Consider the following 20,327-nt stretch of genomic DNA (forward strand, 5'->3'; position numbering starts at 1 on the left):
CAATAAATTTCTGAACTTGCAGATAACTGTCACTGAACATGGGTCAAGTCCATTTGATGCGGAATGATCCCATCCTAGTTGGCGGATGCCCTTTGCTCTCGATTCAGCCCTCACATTTTCAGCTCTTAACCTGACTTGGGGGCTTCTGCTATCTACACATAGTGCTTATTTGCAGTGCTGTTTATTGCTTTCATACTGTTCTTTCATACTGTGGTGCACTAAATATTTCTGTGTTGATTTCTTTTATTGTTGTTTCAACTTCTTGTAACCCAACCCAGGAAGTGCTGCACAGCAGAAATGTTCTCTTAACACAAGAGAAATTGCATCACCGTGTCAACGATGATGGATAATGCAAGTTGCAATGGTAGCCAACATCTCACCATCCAATGCTAGAAAGCATCAACATCCACCCCATATCAGAAGCTGGACAGGGTTGTCCGACAGTCTGTAGAACCTAGCAGTCAGAGAATTGTACTATGTAATGGGCATTATTCTAGCAGCTGTTTAGAAGAGAGAATCTTAGCAGGTGTAGCTTGTTTCCTGCTCTACCTCTTGCTACCCTGGGCTCCACATAATATTACCTGCCCTGCTCTTCACCCCACCAGCCACAATGGGCATCATAAGAAAAGGAAAGACACAGTATGTTTTAAACTTAATGCTAGGAAAGCTTAAAGCAAGAGTAGGATTTACAGCTTGATCCACATTTAATCACAGTGATTTTAATGGGATGGAAACTGAGAATCACAATTGAATCAACTAAAAGCGTAGCCAAGACTTTACTGTGCCATAAAACAAATTTGGAATGGGGGTAAACTACAACGGAGCAATGTCACAAAATACAATGTCATGCTAGTACCACATGACTATTACGCTGGCACTGCAAGCAGAAATACCATCACAAAAATATAGGGACCAGAGTAGGCTTTTTGTTCAGAGGAAGGACAACCCAATTTATGTTCTATCTTTATGTTCTATGCAATGCACCTGAGAATATACCCATCTACATGAAAAGAAAGTATTGCTCTCCTTTTGCTATAATTCAAATTTTGAATAATGAAATGAGTTCTGAAGTAAGAACAAAAGAAGGCACCCAAGCAGTTCAACAGGGATTAGTCCAAGCACAAGGATGCAGAAATCTAACTGGTTGTGCACCTCCACTAGCTGCCTATATAAGTCCATTCAAATCCCTAGTGTAGAATTTGAATACATTTTCTTTTTCTTCAATTTTGAAAGCTGAAATTATGGAGAAAAAACTTATTTCAGGTTGTTTAGGAAACTGCTATTAAAAATATTAAATTTACCAGGGGTTACAATGTAGGGAGAAAAAAACTTTCCCAAAGAATTTGTATTCATGGTCAAAGATTCTTATTTATAAAATAACACCTGTGAAGAGGCTAAACTAGTACCGGTAGCTCAGCTGGTAATTAGGCAGATGGTACATAAGAGCCTTTGTTCTATTTAAAACCTTTATTTCTTTATCCATTTTATGATTCAGAATAGACACTTACAATCCTTTTTCTAGACATCTTTGCTGGGATATAAATTTCAATGTTCTCAGTTGCATTTAATTCCAAGCAAAAGGTCATTAGGACTGGGGTATTACTATAATAAGGTTATGGGAACAGTAGAATCCCATTTATTTAAAGAAAGGGGGATAGGAAGGAATTGGGTTGCGAGATGAAGAAAATGCACTGTGACTGCATCAAAAGAAAGATGGAAGCTCACAAAATGAGGACGCATAAAATGGCAATTCAAATGTATTCACAGAAGTTTTTAGCAATAAACAAAAATGTCAGTCCTTTGCATAAAAACCCTCCAGAAAATGATTCGCCTACAAATGCAATACTCCAAACTTTTACTCTGTGATCTGAATCCAAGTGAAGTGAAACAGGATTTCAGCAAGATGTCCCCAATGTCTCTCAGTATGAATATCCAGCCTTTACACGTTCACATTGTTGCATTAATAAGGATTTTCCAAAGCTTGTCTAACTTTTCAAGGAGGTTATAGAAATCTAGTGTAAAATAAGGAACTAAAAAACCAACAAGAGATAAAAAAAATCCCTCCAATACAGAGACGATGCTTAATTCCTCTGAACTTGTGCTGTGGCACTGTATGAGTGGGGGAGAAGAAAGAGTACCAAAGCAGATACCAAGATTGATTCACCTCCTGGCAATAAATATCCAAGGCTGAATAGGTTCACTGATTAATCTCAATATTTACACATTTTGTGACACCTTTACCTTTGCTAGCTAAAAGACCAGAAAATAAGTAGCATGTTGCCACTGTGGTCAGATTTTGAGTACAAATAGGAGTACCTAGGACAGAATATTGGATTTTTGAGTTACAATAATATAGTTTTATTCATTTGTTCATTAAATTTGTATACCATCCTGCATCCGAATTTCTCATAAGAACGTAAGAGGCTGCTAGATCAGGACAACGGCCCATCTAGTCCAACTTCCTCTTCTCAGTTGCCACCCAGGTGCCCAAATGGGAAACTTGCAAGCTGGATTCAAGCACAAGAGCCCTCTCCCCTCCTGGGGTTTCCAGCAACTGGTATTCAGAAGCATTGCTGCCTTCCGTTGTGGAGGCAGAGCACAGCCATCATGGCTAGTAGAGTTCAACAGCCCTCTCCTCCATGATTTTGTCTAATCCTCATTTAAAGCCATCTAGGTTGGTGGGTGAGATGGTTGGACAGTGTTCTCGAAGCTACGAACATGAGTTTGACCAAACTGCGGGAGGCAGTGGAAGATAGGAGTGCCTGGCGTGCTATGGTCCATGGGGTCATGAGGAGTCGGACACGACTAAACGACTAAACAACACAACAACAGGTTGGTGGGCACCACTGACTTCTGTGAGACTCAGTTCCCTAGCTTAACTAAGTATTGTGTGAAAAGGTGCTTAATTTTGTCTGACTCGAGACTCCCAGCATTCAGCTTCAATGGATGTCCATGAGTTCTAGTGTTACGAAATGGGGGGAGGGGGGAACGGGACCACTTGTTTCTAATTCCTTCATCCATGCCATGGACAATTTTCTGAACTTCTATCATGTCCCCTCTTCTCTAAACACCCATTTATTTTCTCTAAACTACAAAGTCCCAAATACTGCAACCTTCCTTACTGGTGAGCTGCTCCATTCCTTGATCATTTTGGTTGCCCTTTTCTTAAAAATTTTCAAGACTACGGTGTCCTTTTTGAAGCGAGATGGCCAGAATTATATGCAGTATGGCAAATGTGGTCGCACCATAGTTTTGTATTATAGCATTAAAATAAAGGCAACTTTATTTTCCTTTCCTTTCCTAATGATGCCTAGCACGTAATTTAAATTTTCACAGGTGTTGCACACTGGATCAACATCCTCTTTGAGCTATCTGCTACAACCCTAAGGTCTCATTTCTGATCAGTCACCGTCATCTCACCCCATAAACGTATATTGTGAAATTATTGATATTATTTTTTGCCTTTGCATGTATCACTTTACACTTGTTTACACGGAATTGCATTTGGCATTTTACCACCTATGCACCGAGTTTGGAGCCGTTCTTTTGGAACTCTTCACAATAACGTCTTGTTTTAATGACCCTGACAAGTTAGTAACATCAGCAAACTTGAGCACCTCGCTGCTCACTCCTAATTCTCCATCGTTTATGAACAAGTTTAAAAGTACAGGTCCCAATATTGATCCTTTCAGTACATACTCCACTTTCTACATCTCTCCATTTGGAGAACTGTATTTATTCTTACTTAACCTGCAACTTAACCAATTTGGGATCCTCAAGAGGACCTCTCCTCTTATTTGCCTGCTAAGCTTACTCAGGAGTTACAGTAGCACAATTTCATGACTTGTGTTGCTGCTGTGTGATTAGTACAGAGAATCTAGCCAAGAAATACAAAGTTAAAACTTACTGTAAGCTTAGGCCACAATAATAGAAAGTAATGATGATAGAAAGTAATAATAATATAAGTTATCAGCCAAAGATACTAATATATTAGAAGAATCTGATAGCTTACACAAATTCTTGTATTTTAGAAATCTACTGTTGTAGTTTCAAGGAGGGTGGGAATCATTAATCATCATTATTTTTCAGGAATCTTGGCTGCCAACTCTAAAATAAGGGGGGAAAGACATAAACTAAGACAATAATTGTAAGTCAGGAACTCAAAGCCTCGGGGTAAAGCAATGTCCAGTTACAATAACAGACCCTGCAATCATAAGTGATTTTGGAAATGTTGCATTCATACTACAGATTTGAGCAGCCTTATAATCTAATAAGCAAAATTTCAGTCCTAATATAGGTGAAAACCTGTAAGATGTGACATTCTTACATGGATCTTATGTGTGATGCTATCTTCCTCTCTTCTCTCAAAGCCCTCCTTTTCTGCATTTGGGTTAATTCCTTAGGCTGCAAGCCTAACCAAATTAAGTTAGGAGTCGTTGGCATCTGTCTGTCCTGAAAGAGACAATGGAGTGCACCTGCAAGGGCAAAGACAGCTGGTGCGTTAGCATCACCGATGTGACCTCCCTGAGGTGCAAGCCTGGGCAGTGTGTATGGAGGTCCTGAGCTGCCAAGATGACAAGACCCCCAGCCTAAATCTGTTCCAGAGGGTTGTGGGGGGGGGACCCATAATGGATTTAGGAGGTCTGGAGAACCCAGGGATAGGAGAGGGAATGAAGTTCTGTTGTGCAGTCCAAAGTGCTTGAACTAGCAGAAGTATCAAGCTTAATAACACCCTTAAAATTTACCACCATGATCTTTGCTGATAGCACTTTTTCTTTAGCTCTTGCACATCTTGGTTGTTTATGTAGCATAGTTGCTGTGTAATGAACCATGCTCATTGATAAACACACTAAAAGCTTATTTCAAGGAGATTAAACATTTTTCTTCCACAGCTGAAAACACCACAAAATTATAAAGCAGTTGCTGTCAGGCTAATTCTCATTTAATGATCTGCCTACCTCAAGCAGGTTACTCAATCTGGATATATTACTATATTGAAACATTTAACACAAGAATATCTTTTCTTTATAATATAAAGCCTAAAAATCCACGCGAAAGAGTGATTGCACTTGCAATTTTATTTACAAATACCATTGCAGGTTCATGAATTAGTAAACAAGAAACGGTATAAAATACAACTGAAATTTGTTAAAGCACTGAAAGAAATGGAGTTAGCAGGCATGTCAAACTTGCGGCCCTCCAGATGTTTTGGCCTACAACTCCCATGATCCCTAGCTAGCAGGACCAGTGGTTGGGGAAGATGGGAATTGTAGTCCAAAACATCTGGAGGGCCGCAAGTTTGACATGCCTGAGTTAAGGGATCCACGAATCCACTGATCTCAATCATTGTTAGCTGTATTATACTCTTCTGATGCGTACACAGGTACTTTAAACTTAGCATTAGTTGATCACATGCTGCAATTACAATCAATAGAGGATCGTGAGGTCTCTTTTTTAAAAGAACACCAAATATTGAAAACAATAAAGTTAAATGAAGCACTTCCGAACTTTTCTATAAAAATAATAACTGTCAGATACAAGGTGGTCATGCCAGAGAGAATTATCTGAGAGAAGTAGTTGCATGAGACTCCACCCCACTAGGTAATACGACAAAACCAAAACATTTCTATAAATTAATAGTTACAGTTAGGTAGCCGTGTTGGTCTGACGTAGTCAAAACAAAATAAAAAAAATCACAGGACAGAAAAACCAGTAGGAGAACACTTCAATCTCCCAGGTCATTCTATACAAGATCTCAAAGTAGCTGTCTTATTACAAAAGAATTTCAGAAATAGACTGGAAAGAGAAGTTGCTGAACTGCAACTTATTACCAAACTTAAAAACCATGGAGAGACCTGGTCTAAATACAGTGGAACCTCAGTTTATGAACACCTCGGTTTACAAATTTTTGGTTTACAAATGCCGCGGACCCATCTGGAATGGATTAATTCACTTTCCATTACTTTCAATGGGAAAGTTTGCTTCAGTTTATGAACGCTTCAGCTTATGAACAGACTTCCGGAACCAATTACACCCATGCTTCGGGTTAAGTACGCTTCAGGTTGAGTACTCTGGAACGGATTAATCCACTTTCCATTACTTTCAATATGAAAGTTCGCTTCAGTTTATGAACGCTTCAGTTTAAGTACTCCGCAGACCGTCTGGAACAGATTAATCCACTTTCCATTACTTTCAATGGGAAAGTTCGCTTCAGTTTATGAACAGACTTCCAGAACCAATTGTGTTCATAAATCGAGGTACCACTGTAAAGACATTGGATTCTTATCTCATTATACATGATAAAGCTATCTTTAGCCATCTCACCCCTTGCTTTTTCCTGTAAGACCAATTGCAATCAGTCGTTAACAGTCATCAACAGGTTTACCACACCTATCAGTCAATCTTCCATTCCCACCACCCTTCTGAGTAATACCCCTCCCCACCCTCTCTGGTGACTTCTGTTTCAGTGTATCTGAAGAAGTGTGTATGCACACGAAAGCTCATACCAATGACAAACTTAGCTGGTCTCTAAGGTGCTACTTGAAGGAATTTTTTATATTGTTACAAATTAATATGCAGCTTAAGTGAATGCAATAATTTTAAGACTCTAATGAGGTGAGCCAAAACAAGACTACAGTGAACTCCAAAGGGCAGCAGAGACAGAAATATTGCTAATTCAGTTTCCTTAGTCATTCAAGTTCAGGCTGTGTTTGGCTGTTTCAAAACAACATTTTTTTAAATAAAACTGAGTATGATATGATAAAGCCACAGTTCATCCTTGTGTAGAAACTCGGGGATGAACTATAAGTTACATTAATAGTGTTTTTAAAATAACATGTTTGGGACTGGCCATGCCTCCCTCTTAAACATCCTTTCCTCTGTTCTCTTTCCTATAGAAAATCCCCTCACGTTGTTGTGCATCAGGTGTCATGTGATGCAAATAGGACTTCTGGAGACAATTAGCAGCATTAAAGGGCAGGGTGGCAAGGGAACCAGCACAGGAAAAGTGTTTTAAAAGCACTTCCACAGTGCTTTTAAGCAGTGCCACAATGACTCTTAAGAAATAGTGGTGGCCAATCCTAAAAAAAAATTAAAAAAAATTAATAGGTAAGGTGTTATTCTGAAGTTACTGCAGATTTATTGGCTAGTTTGGACTATTTCTTATATCCTGAAGTTGTTTGGTATTTAACCAGAGACAGCAACAAAAAATGAGTCAACGTACAAAAAGCTCTATTATATTCCATTTGAAGCCATGGTATTGAAGATATTATTTAAGAAATAAGAGAGAAATGAAGTAAAAATGATTCACCCCCAAGCTTTTCCCTTGGTCTCAGAGCACCTAGTGACCACTGAGATTATCATTCTACACAAACCTACAGTACAAACCTATACATGTTTGTTGAGAAGTAAATTCCATGGCAGCTTTGATGATTTTAAAATCCTAATGATTTCAATTGGACGGTCAAGTAGGTACTTGGATCTCTCCCAATGAAATCAAAGGAACTTAAAACTTTGACTGGCATTTAACCTATGTAGCCAACCAGGAAATGCAAAAGAACACTTCATCATATTTTTCTTCTAAATTCCCATGCCTACAGAAGAACATCTCTTCAGGTTCAAAGCTTCCAAACATGATTGGAACTTGCTGATCATCCAAAAGGCGGCTTTGTTTCACTTTTTCTGTTCCTTCCATTTTGCAGAATCACCAGTATAAGCTACAAATTCCCCTGATGCTCCCAAAGTAAGAGAACTACCGGTACATGAATACCCACAAAACTTTTCAATAAAAAAGTCAAATTGTATGAAATCAGTTTCTCCGCTTCACTGCCTTGAAACTGATTCATATATTGTTATACGCACAAATGACTGCTCACACAAGCGGACCACTCACGTGAGCAGCCTAGTAATGGGGCTGAGATCTCACACAGGTTCCCACCTGCCAATTCACATGAGCCTGTCCCATTCTTTCCAACAAAGAGCAAAGCATATTTTATGCTTTCCAAACTAAAGTAGTGATGGAGCAATTGTGAATAAAAGACTGCACAGAACTACACCTAGGGCACCAGACAAGGGATTCCGAACCCTGTGTTTTGCTGCCAAACAGTGCTGCTTATAGGTCAGGAATTTTTAGAGAAAAGGCTGCAAGCTCAGGTGCGGGTTGTCATTTCCCACCCACTGCCTTTTATCTGAAGCACTCACTGCCACTTTCCCTCTGCTTGCCCAGGTTCCACAATGTGTTTGTGGCTTGCTGGTTTGTTTGTTATTGCAAAACTAATTAGGTAAGCACCTATTTTATGCATGTCCTTAAACACAGTAACTATATTTCCATCTGGCCTTTTTCCAGGCACTATTTTCACCCATGAAACCAAAAGGATGGTTGGGACTCCTCCTCCTCCTACAAACAACACTGTTCTAACCTGCAGTTGCCAGTGAATGTGAAGCACTCCAAAACGTTCCCAGAAGTTTGCACCATAATTACATTGCATCAGTTTTGGGTTTCTCATTGGTTTTTATTTGGGAGGTTTTTGCCATCTAAAAATATACAGAAAGTTTCTTTCTGCCTGATCTAAACATTACCTATGTTTTTATGCAATACACCATGACAAGCAATTTCTCTTCCTAACACCCAGAATATGAAGGTAAAATAAGGTAATACAGATGTTCCTCTTCTGTATTCAGAGCAAAGATAATCAAATGACACAGAAAAATGACTAGACATACAAAAGTGATCCACTTTTGCTAAAAACAAGTAGTACTGAATCAACAGCTTTTAACTTCAGGAAGTTCAGAATTTTTCCCATCTATGGCTTTGGTCATTTGGGAAACTTCAGTTGTTTATCTAGAATCATGGAAGGATAGCAACTAAATGCAGATGCAACAATCTGTTGATAGTTTTGTGGCAAATACTGTACATGGATAGTTTCACAGTTAAGATTACCACTGGAGAATTTGGGCAGCATGCAACAATTCCCCCAAAGCTAGGATTTTACATGCAGCATTTAAGAAAGGCATAGACCTACTAAATGTCACCACACCTCTCTGAACTCCAGACTTAGCAGTGAAGCAAATTTAACAAGCATCATATCCAGCAAAACACACTGATCTCTTGATAGAAGAAGACAACAAATATTTAAGGGTTTGAGCCCTTTAAAGATAGGAGCTGACAATTCAGTCCCATCTTGGTTAACTGCAAGGCTGAAAATTCAGACCCCTGCCTGCTTGCCCTCCTATAAATCTGAGTGGCACCCAGAAAGTTTTTAAAAAAACATTTCATTTCTGTACAAGTTTGGTACCTCAACATTTGATTAAATATAACCCAGCCGAAATGAAACACTTAAGTTGTGGTTTTAACAGAAGCACATCTAAGCATGTACTCTTGTCATTCAAATGAGAGGCTTAAAATGGCTTAACTTTGATTTGATCATGTTTTTTTATAATTAGACATGTTCTTAACAGCCCTGATTTAACATTCAGGCACCCCAGAAACAGAAAAAAACTGAGGCACTGAAAACCTTACATACTGAGAGAAAGGAAAGCATGATCTCTTATTGAATTAATCAACTGGAAATGCAGACAGAACACTTCATCTGATAAAATGGAAAGAGTGCATGGTTATTAGTGCAAATACTTGTGATGCTCAATCCCAAACATATTTACTCAGAAGTTCCATTAATGTCAATGGCACTTGACTGATGTACTGCAACCTTGCTCCATCTTTTTGGGACTTACTGACCTGGACTCCAAATGTTGATGGAAACTTAGAGGGTACCATGAGGCAATGCAGCAAACACTGGCTACAGGACTTTTCTATCTGAACACGGAGCTTTAACTGAGTAGGCGGATTTTTAATATGAGCCCCATACTAAAATGCTTGGGAACCAAGACTTTTATAACTTTTGGGACTTCTAGCAGAAGCAAATAACCTAGTAGAACAAGTTCAGGATTCATATACTAATCAGTCCAATCTTTAAGCCTTCAGCAACAATATGTATCTTAAAAATGTATCTAGAATATGAGCTTGGATATTAAAATTCATTACCTAACTCTAAAATGAGAGAACCAGAGTTCAAGTTGGTACCCTTTGTCCTACACGTATAAAGCCTTTATCTTCATCATCTGTTTCCAAACCGACAGTGGCTATTTGGTATGGCAGAAAGGCATTCTGCCTATATTCAAACACACCCTTCCTTACATGATTAGTTCATGTGTTCCAGACTTATGTCCTAGCACTGGGGGGGGGGATATGGGGCAGGACCCTGCTTGAGTCTAGCTCAAATTAAATTGTCTGAAGGTATCACACAAGTATCCTTCAAACGCAATTGGTAAGAGCAAGAGAGATGGATATCAAACTAACCAAATCAATTTGAGATTACAAAGTTTTGTTACTGTGATCCCTGCCAAATGAAGACCTCCTGGATGGTCCTCTTGCAGCACGATTTCCCCAAAAACCTTTGCTGTAAAACTCACTGAAGAGAAAAGAGAATTATATACCCTCTTCAGCAAATCAGCATTGTCACAGACCACCCAAAGTTAAACGGTTTAGATTTAAACAGGAATGATTTAAGCATGTCATTAATTCTCACCGAAAACAACGGCACCAGAAGTGCATGCGACCAGCTGGATTGTTTAATTGTAGCCTATATGCTGATCCCACCGCAGGGACCATGCAGAGTCAGAAATAACTGCACATGCATTTGGAATGTGGGGTTCAGTTAACACCAAGTGCATGCAATGGATTTAAAACCATGTGGTAAAAGTACATGGGGCAAAATGGAAAGTTCTTCCAGATCTGGAATCTGTTTAACTTGAGCTCCATGTCCACTCCTACGACTTTAGAAAACTGCAGATTACTATTCATCACTGACTCTCTATCGTTTGGACTGTTACATTGGCATATTTGAAACAGCATTTGCAGAGGGGTGGAGAAACATAAGTGCAATTACTCTTTGGCAGGGAGGAAAGCCCCAGAGTCTTGTGGCATCATGAAGGCTAAGTGCATGATCTATCAAAGATGAGTAATTTTGTGCCACTGGTGTTAAAGGGAGAGTTAGATATGCACTTAATCCCTCCCTTTGAACTCAAAGGGATATGCAGCCCTTTCCTACCCATCTTTACTCAAGTTCTACCAATTTCCAAGTCTTGAAGGCTGGGATCTGAGAGTAGGCATCACACAGTAAACTGTCAAGGAAGCAATCTGGGGAGTGAGCCCCACTGAGTTCCGCTTCCAAGGGAACATACTCAGCACCCAGCTATTTACTTCAAGCAAGGCTGCAGCCATGCAGCGTGGAGAGTAGACCCACAGGCTTAGAAGTCTCCCAGAGTTCAGTAGGGCTTACTCCCGAGAAAGCATGCATCTGGCAGAGGTGGGCTAGGAATGTGCCTTAATTTATTTCATGTCTTCCTCCAGTTACCCTATTGCAAAGGAGATCAAGGGGACAAACACGTGCAATGAATTATACCGTGGAGTGGGGCGTCGCGAGGGTGACAAAGTGCAGCGCATTAAAGAAAACAAAAACCTACAGAGGAAGAGTACGCTGACCTTCCTAGCAGGCATCTCTCTCTCTCTCTCTCTCTCTCTCTCTCTCTCTCTCTCTCTCTCTCTCTCTCTCTCTCTCTCTCTCTCTCTCTCTCTCTCTCTCTCTCTCGTGTGTGTGTGAGAGAGAAAGAGGGGGGAGGGTGGACACCTCTCTCCCTCCAAATGCAGCCTCGCAAACACCTTGTTTGGCCAGCTGCTCCCCTGAGCGGGAGAAGCCCAGGTGCCGCGGCGAGTACTGTACCTGTTCGCGGCCCCTTCACCTGTTGCCTGGCCTCCGCCCTCCAGAAAGGGCGCCGGCTCTTCCTTGACCTCGCGCAGCACCAGCGTCTTCTCCCGCTCGCGCGTGAACTCCCCCGGCCCGCCTCGGCCGGTCCCCTCCTCCAGGGACTCCACGTAGAAAGCGGTGCGAGGGGCCGGCTGGCGCCGCTGCTGCTCGGCCAGTTCATGGAGCCGCGTGGAGGGCAGCAAAGTCCCGTTGAGGGGCGGCGGGGAGGCAGCGCAAGGCGGCGGCGGCGAGGACGAGGACGACGAAGAGGCAGCTTTCTTCCAGAAGGAGCCGTTGCTTCTCTCCTGGCTCTTCAGCAGGCGGCTCTGGCTCGGCCCCCAGTGCTCGAAGCTGCTGTCCTGCTGCAAGCAGCCGCCGGCCGGGGCCGCCGGGTGGCTGAACAGTTTCCAGCGGAGGCGCAAAATGTGCTTCACGTCAAAGTCCTTCCGACCCGAGTTCGACATGCTGCTGACGAGGCCGCCGCCGCGGCGGAGGGAGACGAAGAGGCGCGCGGCACCGGCGAGGCTGGAGCGAGGCGCCTGTTTCCCCGCTCCGCTCGCCTCACGGAGGAGGGAATCTCCGAGGGGAAAGGGGGAAGGAAGGGGGTTTAAAAGAAGAACGGCACAAACAAACACATACACAAGGGGGTTACAGAGCCGCCAGAGGTAGACCGGGGAAAGGCGGCGGCGGCGCCCTCAGCGAAGACGGCAATGAGGGGAGAGCTGACGGAAGGCTCCTCCAAACTGCGCCCCTGCCACAGAGCGGACCGAGGGATTGCCGGCGCGGAAAAGTGCGCGCTGCTCTCGTGGACGAGGCGGTGGGGGAGAGTCCTCCGCTGTGCCCCCCCAACCCTTTTCCAGGCTCCAGCGGCGGCAGCTCCAGTAGGAAAGCAGGTGGCTTCTCCTTCCTCAGCAGCAGCAGCAGCAGCCTCCACCGCCGCCTCCTTTCCCTGGCGCGGAAGAGTGTGGAAAGAGCCTGGAGTTATCCGCTTCCCTCAGGAAGCCTCCACTGAGCGCTTCTCTGAAGGGCCGGGGGGCGGGGAGGAAGCGGCGTCGAAAGTTGCGTAGCCTTTAAGGGCTACTTAGTCGGAGGGGAGGGTTGGCGGTGCAGCTTCTTCCCTCGGCAGGGCATATTAGCTCTCTTTCTCTCTCGCGCGCACACAGCTGTCAAGGTCCTCGCTGAACCATTTTCTCTCCGCCTGCTGCCGCCTCTCCAGCGCCTCCCTCTCCGGCGCTGTCAATAAAGGATGCAGATGTTCAGAGAAGCCTTGGGCGGCGGGAGACGCCAGATGACCCTAATTTTAACGGTCACGCTTTCCATGAAAACGAGGCGGCGGCGGTTTTTATGGCAGGATCTTACGGCCCCTTAGAATCGATGGGATGTTCCAGGTGTTAGAGCACCGCTTGTCCCCAAAAGGCACTCGCGATCTCTGCAGCAGGCGGGCGGACTCGTGTGAAGTTTGCTCGAACAAGTGGGGATGCTGGCGAGTTTCATCTTCTCCTGAGCTCTTACCGAGAAAGTCGAGTGCAATCCCCACATAGTGTCTTTCTCTTCAGGAGTTCAGTTTTGCAAGGATGTTCCAAGATGGCCACAACCTGTGTTTTGTAGGGAGCAGGGGCAGCGATATCCTCCTCAAACTAGCAGTGTCTTTCCAGGTGGCACTACTAAATTCAGTTTATAATAAATGAAGTTTCCACACTGGCCTTTTCCCCATTTCCACACTGGCCTTTTCCCCACTCTTGTGCTGACATTTTGCACACATTTGCTCCCAAGAGTTCAAACAGTTCTCATACCAAGCTGTTGAGTTCCCATGTTTTTCCTGAAAGCCATCCCATTTTTACTCCCAGTGTTGATTTGATGTGATTTAGAAACACACACATAGAGACATACATTTTCACAGCAATAGTGGGCCAATTCCTTTCTTCTGTGAACTGACTGTGGGATACCCGCCAGTTGTTCCTGTCCTAGGGGATGGAGGGGGAAAGTTGTATTACAATTCAAAATCCATACAGATGTTACAGCTAAAATATGTGAGCACAATCCAGCAGGATTCTAAAATGCTGTTAGTTGTTCCTGGAAATGTTTGGATTTCCTCCTCTGGTAATCAGACTTCCTGTGAGATATGGCTTCAGTCAGGCTTCCTCAACCTCCGCTCTCCAGATGTTTTGAGACTACAGTTCCCATCATCCCTGACCAATGGTCCTGCTAGCTAGGGATCATGGGAGTTGTAGGGCAAAAACATCTGGAGGGCCGAGGAAGCCTGGTTTGAGCATTCCTAGCCTTCCAGAGCAGGCGCACATTACAGGCCTTGCTTGCTCTCTTTCTAACCCCCTCAACCACTAGCTGCATTATATGCAAATCCTTGGAATCTAAACCCTGTAAAAGATGAGGGGTTGCTGTAAAAAAAATTTGAGATGCCTCATAGGAAGCAATTCACAAATAAAATAAATAATTGTAATAATAGCTATGGGCTGTAGTCAATGCTAACACTACACAGAGTCGACCCATTGAACTTACTGGTTATGGCTAACTTTGGTTCACTCATTCCAATAGGTCAAGCAGCATTGGCTACAAACCATTGAATGCATTGTTGAGTGAATAATTCCCCCAAATGAAAGGTCACCTCACATGCTAGAGGAAATACATTTCCACAGAGGTTCTGTAGCATTTGAAGGTCTCTGTATACATGATGAATATACACCTCCCAAAATGAGTAGGCCTATATGTTTACTTTATTCATTTGTTCTCTCCCACATGTATGATAGCCCCATAAAGGTTTTCAGGGGAAATTGTGGTTTATCCACAATGAAAACATGAGGATCCACCTGTCATTATGTGTGAAGTGACAGGGTACTCTGTCAGAAGCAGGATACTCTGAAGAAAAGCTCCCTTGAGTCCTATTGTTTTTCAGTGGCAATATTTAAGAACTTGCATTCATTTGGCTCGTGGCTTTGCTTTCTAGTGAGCAGATATACTGGAAAGAAAGGGAGGCATTGTGTACATCAGATACAAAATGCAGAGCCTAGCTTTGGGCTGTCACGTTAATATATGCAGACAACGGTGAACACTAGGGAGGTTCAGAGACGTTTGCCTAGGGACATTTGCTCACCTGGGGGAGGAGGTTGCAAAGGTTGCACTATGCAGCTGGGACATAATTACTGAAGGAATAACTTCATGGTTAGGAACCAGCAGAGCAGCGGCAAAACTGCATTGCATGGCATTGCCTTCTAGCTCATAAATCATCATATAAAATGTATGAAAGACTCTAGGCAATAAAATGATACACACAGTGGCTGCAAACCACTTTCCTTACTGAAATTGGGTATTTGGAGGAGGGGAACAGGTCTCCCTTTTAAGGAAAAAATATGTACAAACCCCCCCCCCACATGCTGTACATGTATTTCTTCAGTTTAAAGAAGTTTTATTCTTTCTCCAAAGTGCAATCAAAAGAGTACCATATGAAGTTCATGGTGAATGCAATTGGCAGAAGATGAGGAATGGTTTTCCTAACTCAACTAGGAATATTTTTTGCTCCTTGCTCATGAAAAAGCTGCAGCTTTGAAAACCCATTCACAAAGCACAGATGCTTGGCACCTGGGATAATGGTTCCAATTCTTTTTGACTTATCGCCAAGCTAGTAAACCCAGTTACAACCCTCTGTTAAGGGTTGCATCTGTCTCTAGACAAAGCCACATATTTCAACTAAACAAGAATCCAGGTCTCCAGGCCCCATTTTGAGGAGGAGAGGGAAGGAAGAAACCACTGCACATTTTAAATATTGATTTATTGCACAAGAACTAGACCACAAAACACTCCATACTATGATTTTGTTCTCACCATTCAGTGATAAAACAAGACAAAAATCTGTTACAAAACAAATAGCAAAGAAAGGTAGTTTTTATCAAAGACCGCAATGAACTGTTAAAGGCACCTGCCTAAGGTCCTATTCAAATGATTCATTTCAGTGGTTCATTTCAGTGGTGCTTGAGAGGAGACCTTAACAGTGGCTTGTTCCCAAGGTGATCAGTTGAGAGCAGAGGTGATGCCAACACAGACATCTGGGGCAGCAGTGATAAAACTTTGCCATAAAGGCTACAGCACTGCAGACAAAATACTGAGTTTTTAAGTCAGGTGTTAGTTATGAAGGGGGAAAATGCCCTTTCTCCTATACATGATAAAAATAAAACAAAATAATAACATAATTTTAGACACTTTGTTAATTCTGCTGCCGGCCAAGGCTGAAGCCAATGATCAGCCACAAGGGGGGAGGCATCACCCTCTCCCCATGAAGCCCTGCTGGTCCACAACTATTGCCCACCCTAATAGGTAGAAGCAACTGTTTTAGAGAATTCACTAGAAGTGACGATAAAACCCTGGGAAACCTTTGGGTTCAGCCAGTCACTCAGTTATAAATCCACATAGCTCTCACCTCGTTAGACCTCACCCCTCTGGCAAGTTCATACACACTTTTGTGAAGGGATGTTTCAACACTCCCTTCCTTTCTCTCTCTTTCCACTGACTTGTTCAGCCTGTGACACTTGTGGCACTTGCGACAGACCTCTGCAAGAATCAAAATGCACATGTGAGCATCACCAGGTGAGCAACTGAAATCATTTTACTGCAGTGGTACAAAATGATTGAGCTCAAGCTCATGGTGACAAGGGAAAGAAATGTGGAGGTAAAATATTAACCACAGTCCTAACAGTCCCTTTTGACAACTTTCTATAAAGTTTTTAAAAAGTAATCTTAACATGAAGATGCATTTGATTTTTGATTTTTATAATTGAGCTTTTGGATTATTATTATTATTAAAATGAAAGAATGAATATGTGTTTAAAAAAACTCAGCCTGTGTTGCACTTGACTTTGAGCTCAGTGAAATATGAAGTTCTCGGAATTATTTCTTCCTATCTAATTACATGCTCCATTCGCCATTATTTTGCTTAGAGGGGCTGAAAGCATGGTAGCTTTAGCATGAATCCATTTGAAATCAGGACACATTTGTTGGCTGCAGACCAAGATACATTGGGAAATGGAGAGGGCTCACAATCCTGTTTACAGCATCGTGATACTTTCATTGAAAACACTGCATATTTGTTACAAACTGTAACTCTGATGCTCCGGCTTTTCATGCATTGCATCCTGGGAGATATCATATACGATCTACTGAGTGTTCAGAAGTGTCATGACGATGGTACACAGTGGTTGTGGGAGTGGAGATAAGGCACAGCACAGAACTGTAATATCAAATATAAAATCAATTCTTATCAGCCCATTCCAGTAAAGAACAGGAAAATACATGTGTAAAAGAATCTGCTTCTACATATCTTTAACAATATAGCCAATATGCTGTGTAAAATTGGGGAAAGTATCTATGCATGGAAAAGGTGAACGCACAATAATTCATAGCTTTAAAACTACATATTGTGATGACTAAACACTGAACAAAAGCAAACATAGCAAAATGATCTGGTTATTCAGCAAGCAATTCCAAAAGCAAGGAAGGATGCAACCCCCTCAACTGGATTCGATCAAATGCATCTGCAACTCACTAGAGGGCTACCAATAGCTTCTAAAGAGGACTGCTGTTGCGTCTTCACAACAAGGATGGGCAACCTGCGGTCCGCCTCTGGCCGGTAGCCTAATTTTATGTGGCTCTCAGCTTTATTTCAAAAGCTCTCTGCAAGAAATCAGCTGTGATTTCTAGCAAGAGTAATTTGTCCCTCTTCTAGCAGGTCATGGGGCAGAGTGGTAGAGGAAGTGAGAAAGGGAAAAGAGGATGTCAGAAAGAGAAAGGCTGGAAATGGGTGGTTAGATAGAAGGAAAGGGTGAGGTCTGGTACCCCTTGGGACAATTAGGGCAGAAAGCAGGGAACCCAACAGTAGATGCAGCTAGAACCAATGACAGAAAGATCCGGCTGATTCTGGTTTTGTCCCCATCCACTTTCCTGCTAAGTTCTATAAGGAAAATGCTGGCACAAGAGGAAAGCTGACAGCAAGATCCATCCTCTTGGCTGGCTAAACCAAGAAGGCAGGAAGGTAGGGGATGAGTGAGGGCTGACTGAGGTTGGTGGGGCAGCACCCCATTATAGATCAGCCTCCACTGGAGAAAAGGAGTGGTCACATTATAAATTTAAAGCACATTTGAAGCAACATGTAACAAACTACAGTGCTCAAAATTCTTTGGAAGAAATAATGTGCTTCAAATGTGCTTTAAAGGTCTAATGTGTATCCAGCCAGGTTCTGCCCTCTGATAGATTACAGACCCTCTAAGTATACCAGTTTTCCAGGGATAGTCCCAGAACTAGGAAGGCTATCCCAGAATGTCCCTATTTCCCCCACCAGTGCTGCTGCCGAGCTTGGGGAGGATGAGCCAGCAATTGTCCCGAGCGATGGTGATAGCCATGGTGGTGGCTGTGAGGGAGCATCCCGTTGCCTCTCCCTGGCCTTGAGTTAATACTATCCTCTGCACCAGCTGCTACTTCCAGAACTTAAAAATGGAAAGCGTAATACTGGTGGTCCACAAAAGAGTTTTAAAGACTGTCTCAAGGCAAATCTTTAAAAATGTAGTATAAACACTGACAACTGGGAAACACTGGCCTGCGAGCGCTCCAGTTGGAGAACAGCCTTTACCAAAGGTGTCATGGGCTTTGAAGACACTCGAACTCGGGACACAAGGGAGAAACGTGCTAAGAGGAAGGCACACTTGGCAAATCCACACCATGATCAACTCCCACCCGGAAACCAATGTCCCCACCGTGGAAAGACCTGTGGTTCCAGAATTGGCCTCCACAGTCACTTATGGACTCATTGTTAAAACCGTGTTTATGGAAGACAATCTTACTTGGCTACGAGTGATCACCAAAGAAAAAGACTCCTAGAGTCTTCTAGAATGTAGTAGTTCAAAAGCACAAATCACTTTCAGGTAGCATCCTATCTGAGTTCAGCACTGTGTTAGAAAGAATTTGGTTCATGGGCAATTGAAAGCATTGGCTCTGTTGAAATTTGGAATGAATTTAATTAGTCACTAAATCACAATTGTGCTTCAAGTATACAGAATTTTAGGTTCATTCTGGGGCATTAGGGACATTCTGTTATTGAAACTAACTGAGGGCAAAAGTTAGGCTACCCAAAACAGGAGAGTAAAACCAGTTTCACTGTTTCAGTCTCTTGCCTGGATGCAAGCTGAAAACTATGATATGCTAACATTCAGATACACTTCTGTCCTCCTCATTGACAGCAAGTATGATTGAACTGATTAGCTATTTCAGATGGGTCCTTTGTGTGGGCAGGGGATGTATAATCTATATGTCTTCCTCTGTCTTAAAAAACATAGTAAAACTTGCAGACTTAAAAGTGTCCACAGTCATGGAGAATTGACTTTATAGAGCCGTAAAGTTGCAAAAGATATGAAGCAGGATTCTGTTGGCAGGAACATTGCTGAACAAACCATGCAAATCAGATGCTGTTTATATAATACTGAGACAAAAAAGTAACTTAGAAAGAGGTCAAACTTAGCTCTCCTTGCAAATACAGTAAGTTTCTGCAGAGATCAGGTGTAAATGTAGAACTTTAAAATGTTAACCATATTGTAGAAAGTAATAACTAGAGACATAGAGCTCCTATTAGTCTCCATTAGAACACATGGTGCCAGCAGCAGAGCGTTCTCTGTCTGTGCCCGGGGTGGGCGCTCACCCAGGTGCACACGGGACACATCCAGGTGCAGGGCATGGGGTGCCACGGCAGTGACCCCTGCCTACTGCTGCAAAGCAGGGTGCACTTACAGCACCCCACAAGCCCCGCATTGTTTTGCAAGATTCTATCTAGAGAGTGTATTGCAAAAAGGCAGCCCACACCAGTATGGAGAATTCCAGACATCCAATTTTTAGAAATCACACACTTGTGGAGACAAAAATTCAAGCTTTAATACTATGTGCTAGTATGTCAGAGCCTTGCAGTTAAGTGGAAGCCAGTCTATTTTATTGGGAAATTGTAGAATCAAATGAGCCTGCCGGTTGTTCCGAAACACTGCCCTGAACTTTTGGGAACTCCAGTTTAAAATGAAAACCAACTCTATGTGGCATTCCATAGAAACTCTGCATTCCCTTTTCGCTGGCAGCTGTAGCCTCTCACATTCAGATTCCTTTCTCAGAGGTGCTAATCATTTTCTCAATTTCTTTCTTTGCCTTTCACTCCCCATTGCTCCCTGTCCTCTAACAGCACTTGGAACATGAGGGCCAGTCACTGCCCAGGACTGGAAACAGTTATAGCACCAGGAAAAAAGTTGTTTTCCAGGTGAGGAGTGCTCGGCCAGTTCTGTGTTCATTCACAACAACAAAAGTTCAGATGAATGCTGGTGATGTAAATCTCTAATACCAGAGTACTACACAATATTGGAATAACACTAAATGTTCTATTTCTTGTTGTTATGAAATGAGCCCCATCAACTTTGGGAATGACCAGCAATGCTCCTGTATATGTTCTCAGTTACCGAACTGGGATATAAGGGTTCAGGTGGTTGCTGAAGT

General features: G+C 42.6%; 1 protein-coding gene across 1 annotated transcript in view; it reads right to left on the bottom strand.

The window, feature by feature from the left end:
- The window catches only part of KLHL1 (kelch like family member 1), a 141,427-nt gene extending 129,162 nt beyond the window's left edge, over positions 1–12,265 (bottom strand). The window contains exon 1 of the mRNA XM_035116455.2: positions 11,778–12,265. Coding sequence (XP_034972346.2) covers positions 11,778–12,265 — 488 coding nt within the window. The remainder of the gene's footprint in view (positions 1–11,777) is intronic.
- Positions 12,266–20,327: the final 8,062 nt, after the last annotated feature.

The sequence above is a fragment of the Zootoca vivipara genome, chromosome 4 (genome assembly GCF_963506605.1).
Source record: "Zootoca vivipara chromosome 4, rZooViv1.1, whole genome shotgun sequence".
Lineage (NCBI taxonomy): Eukaryota > Metazoa > Chordata > Lepidosauria > Squamata > Lacertidae > Zootoca > Zootoca vivipara.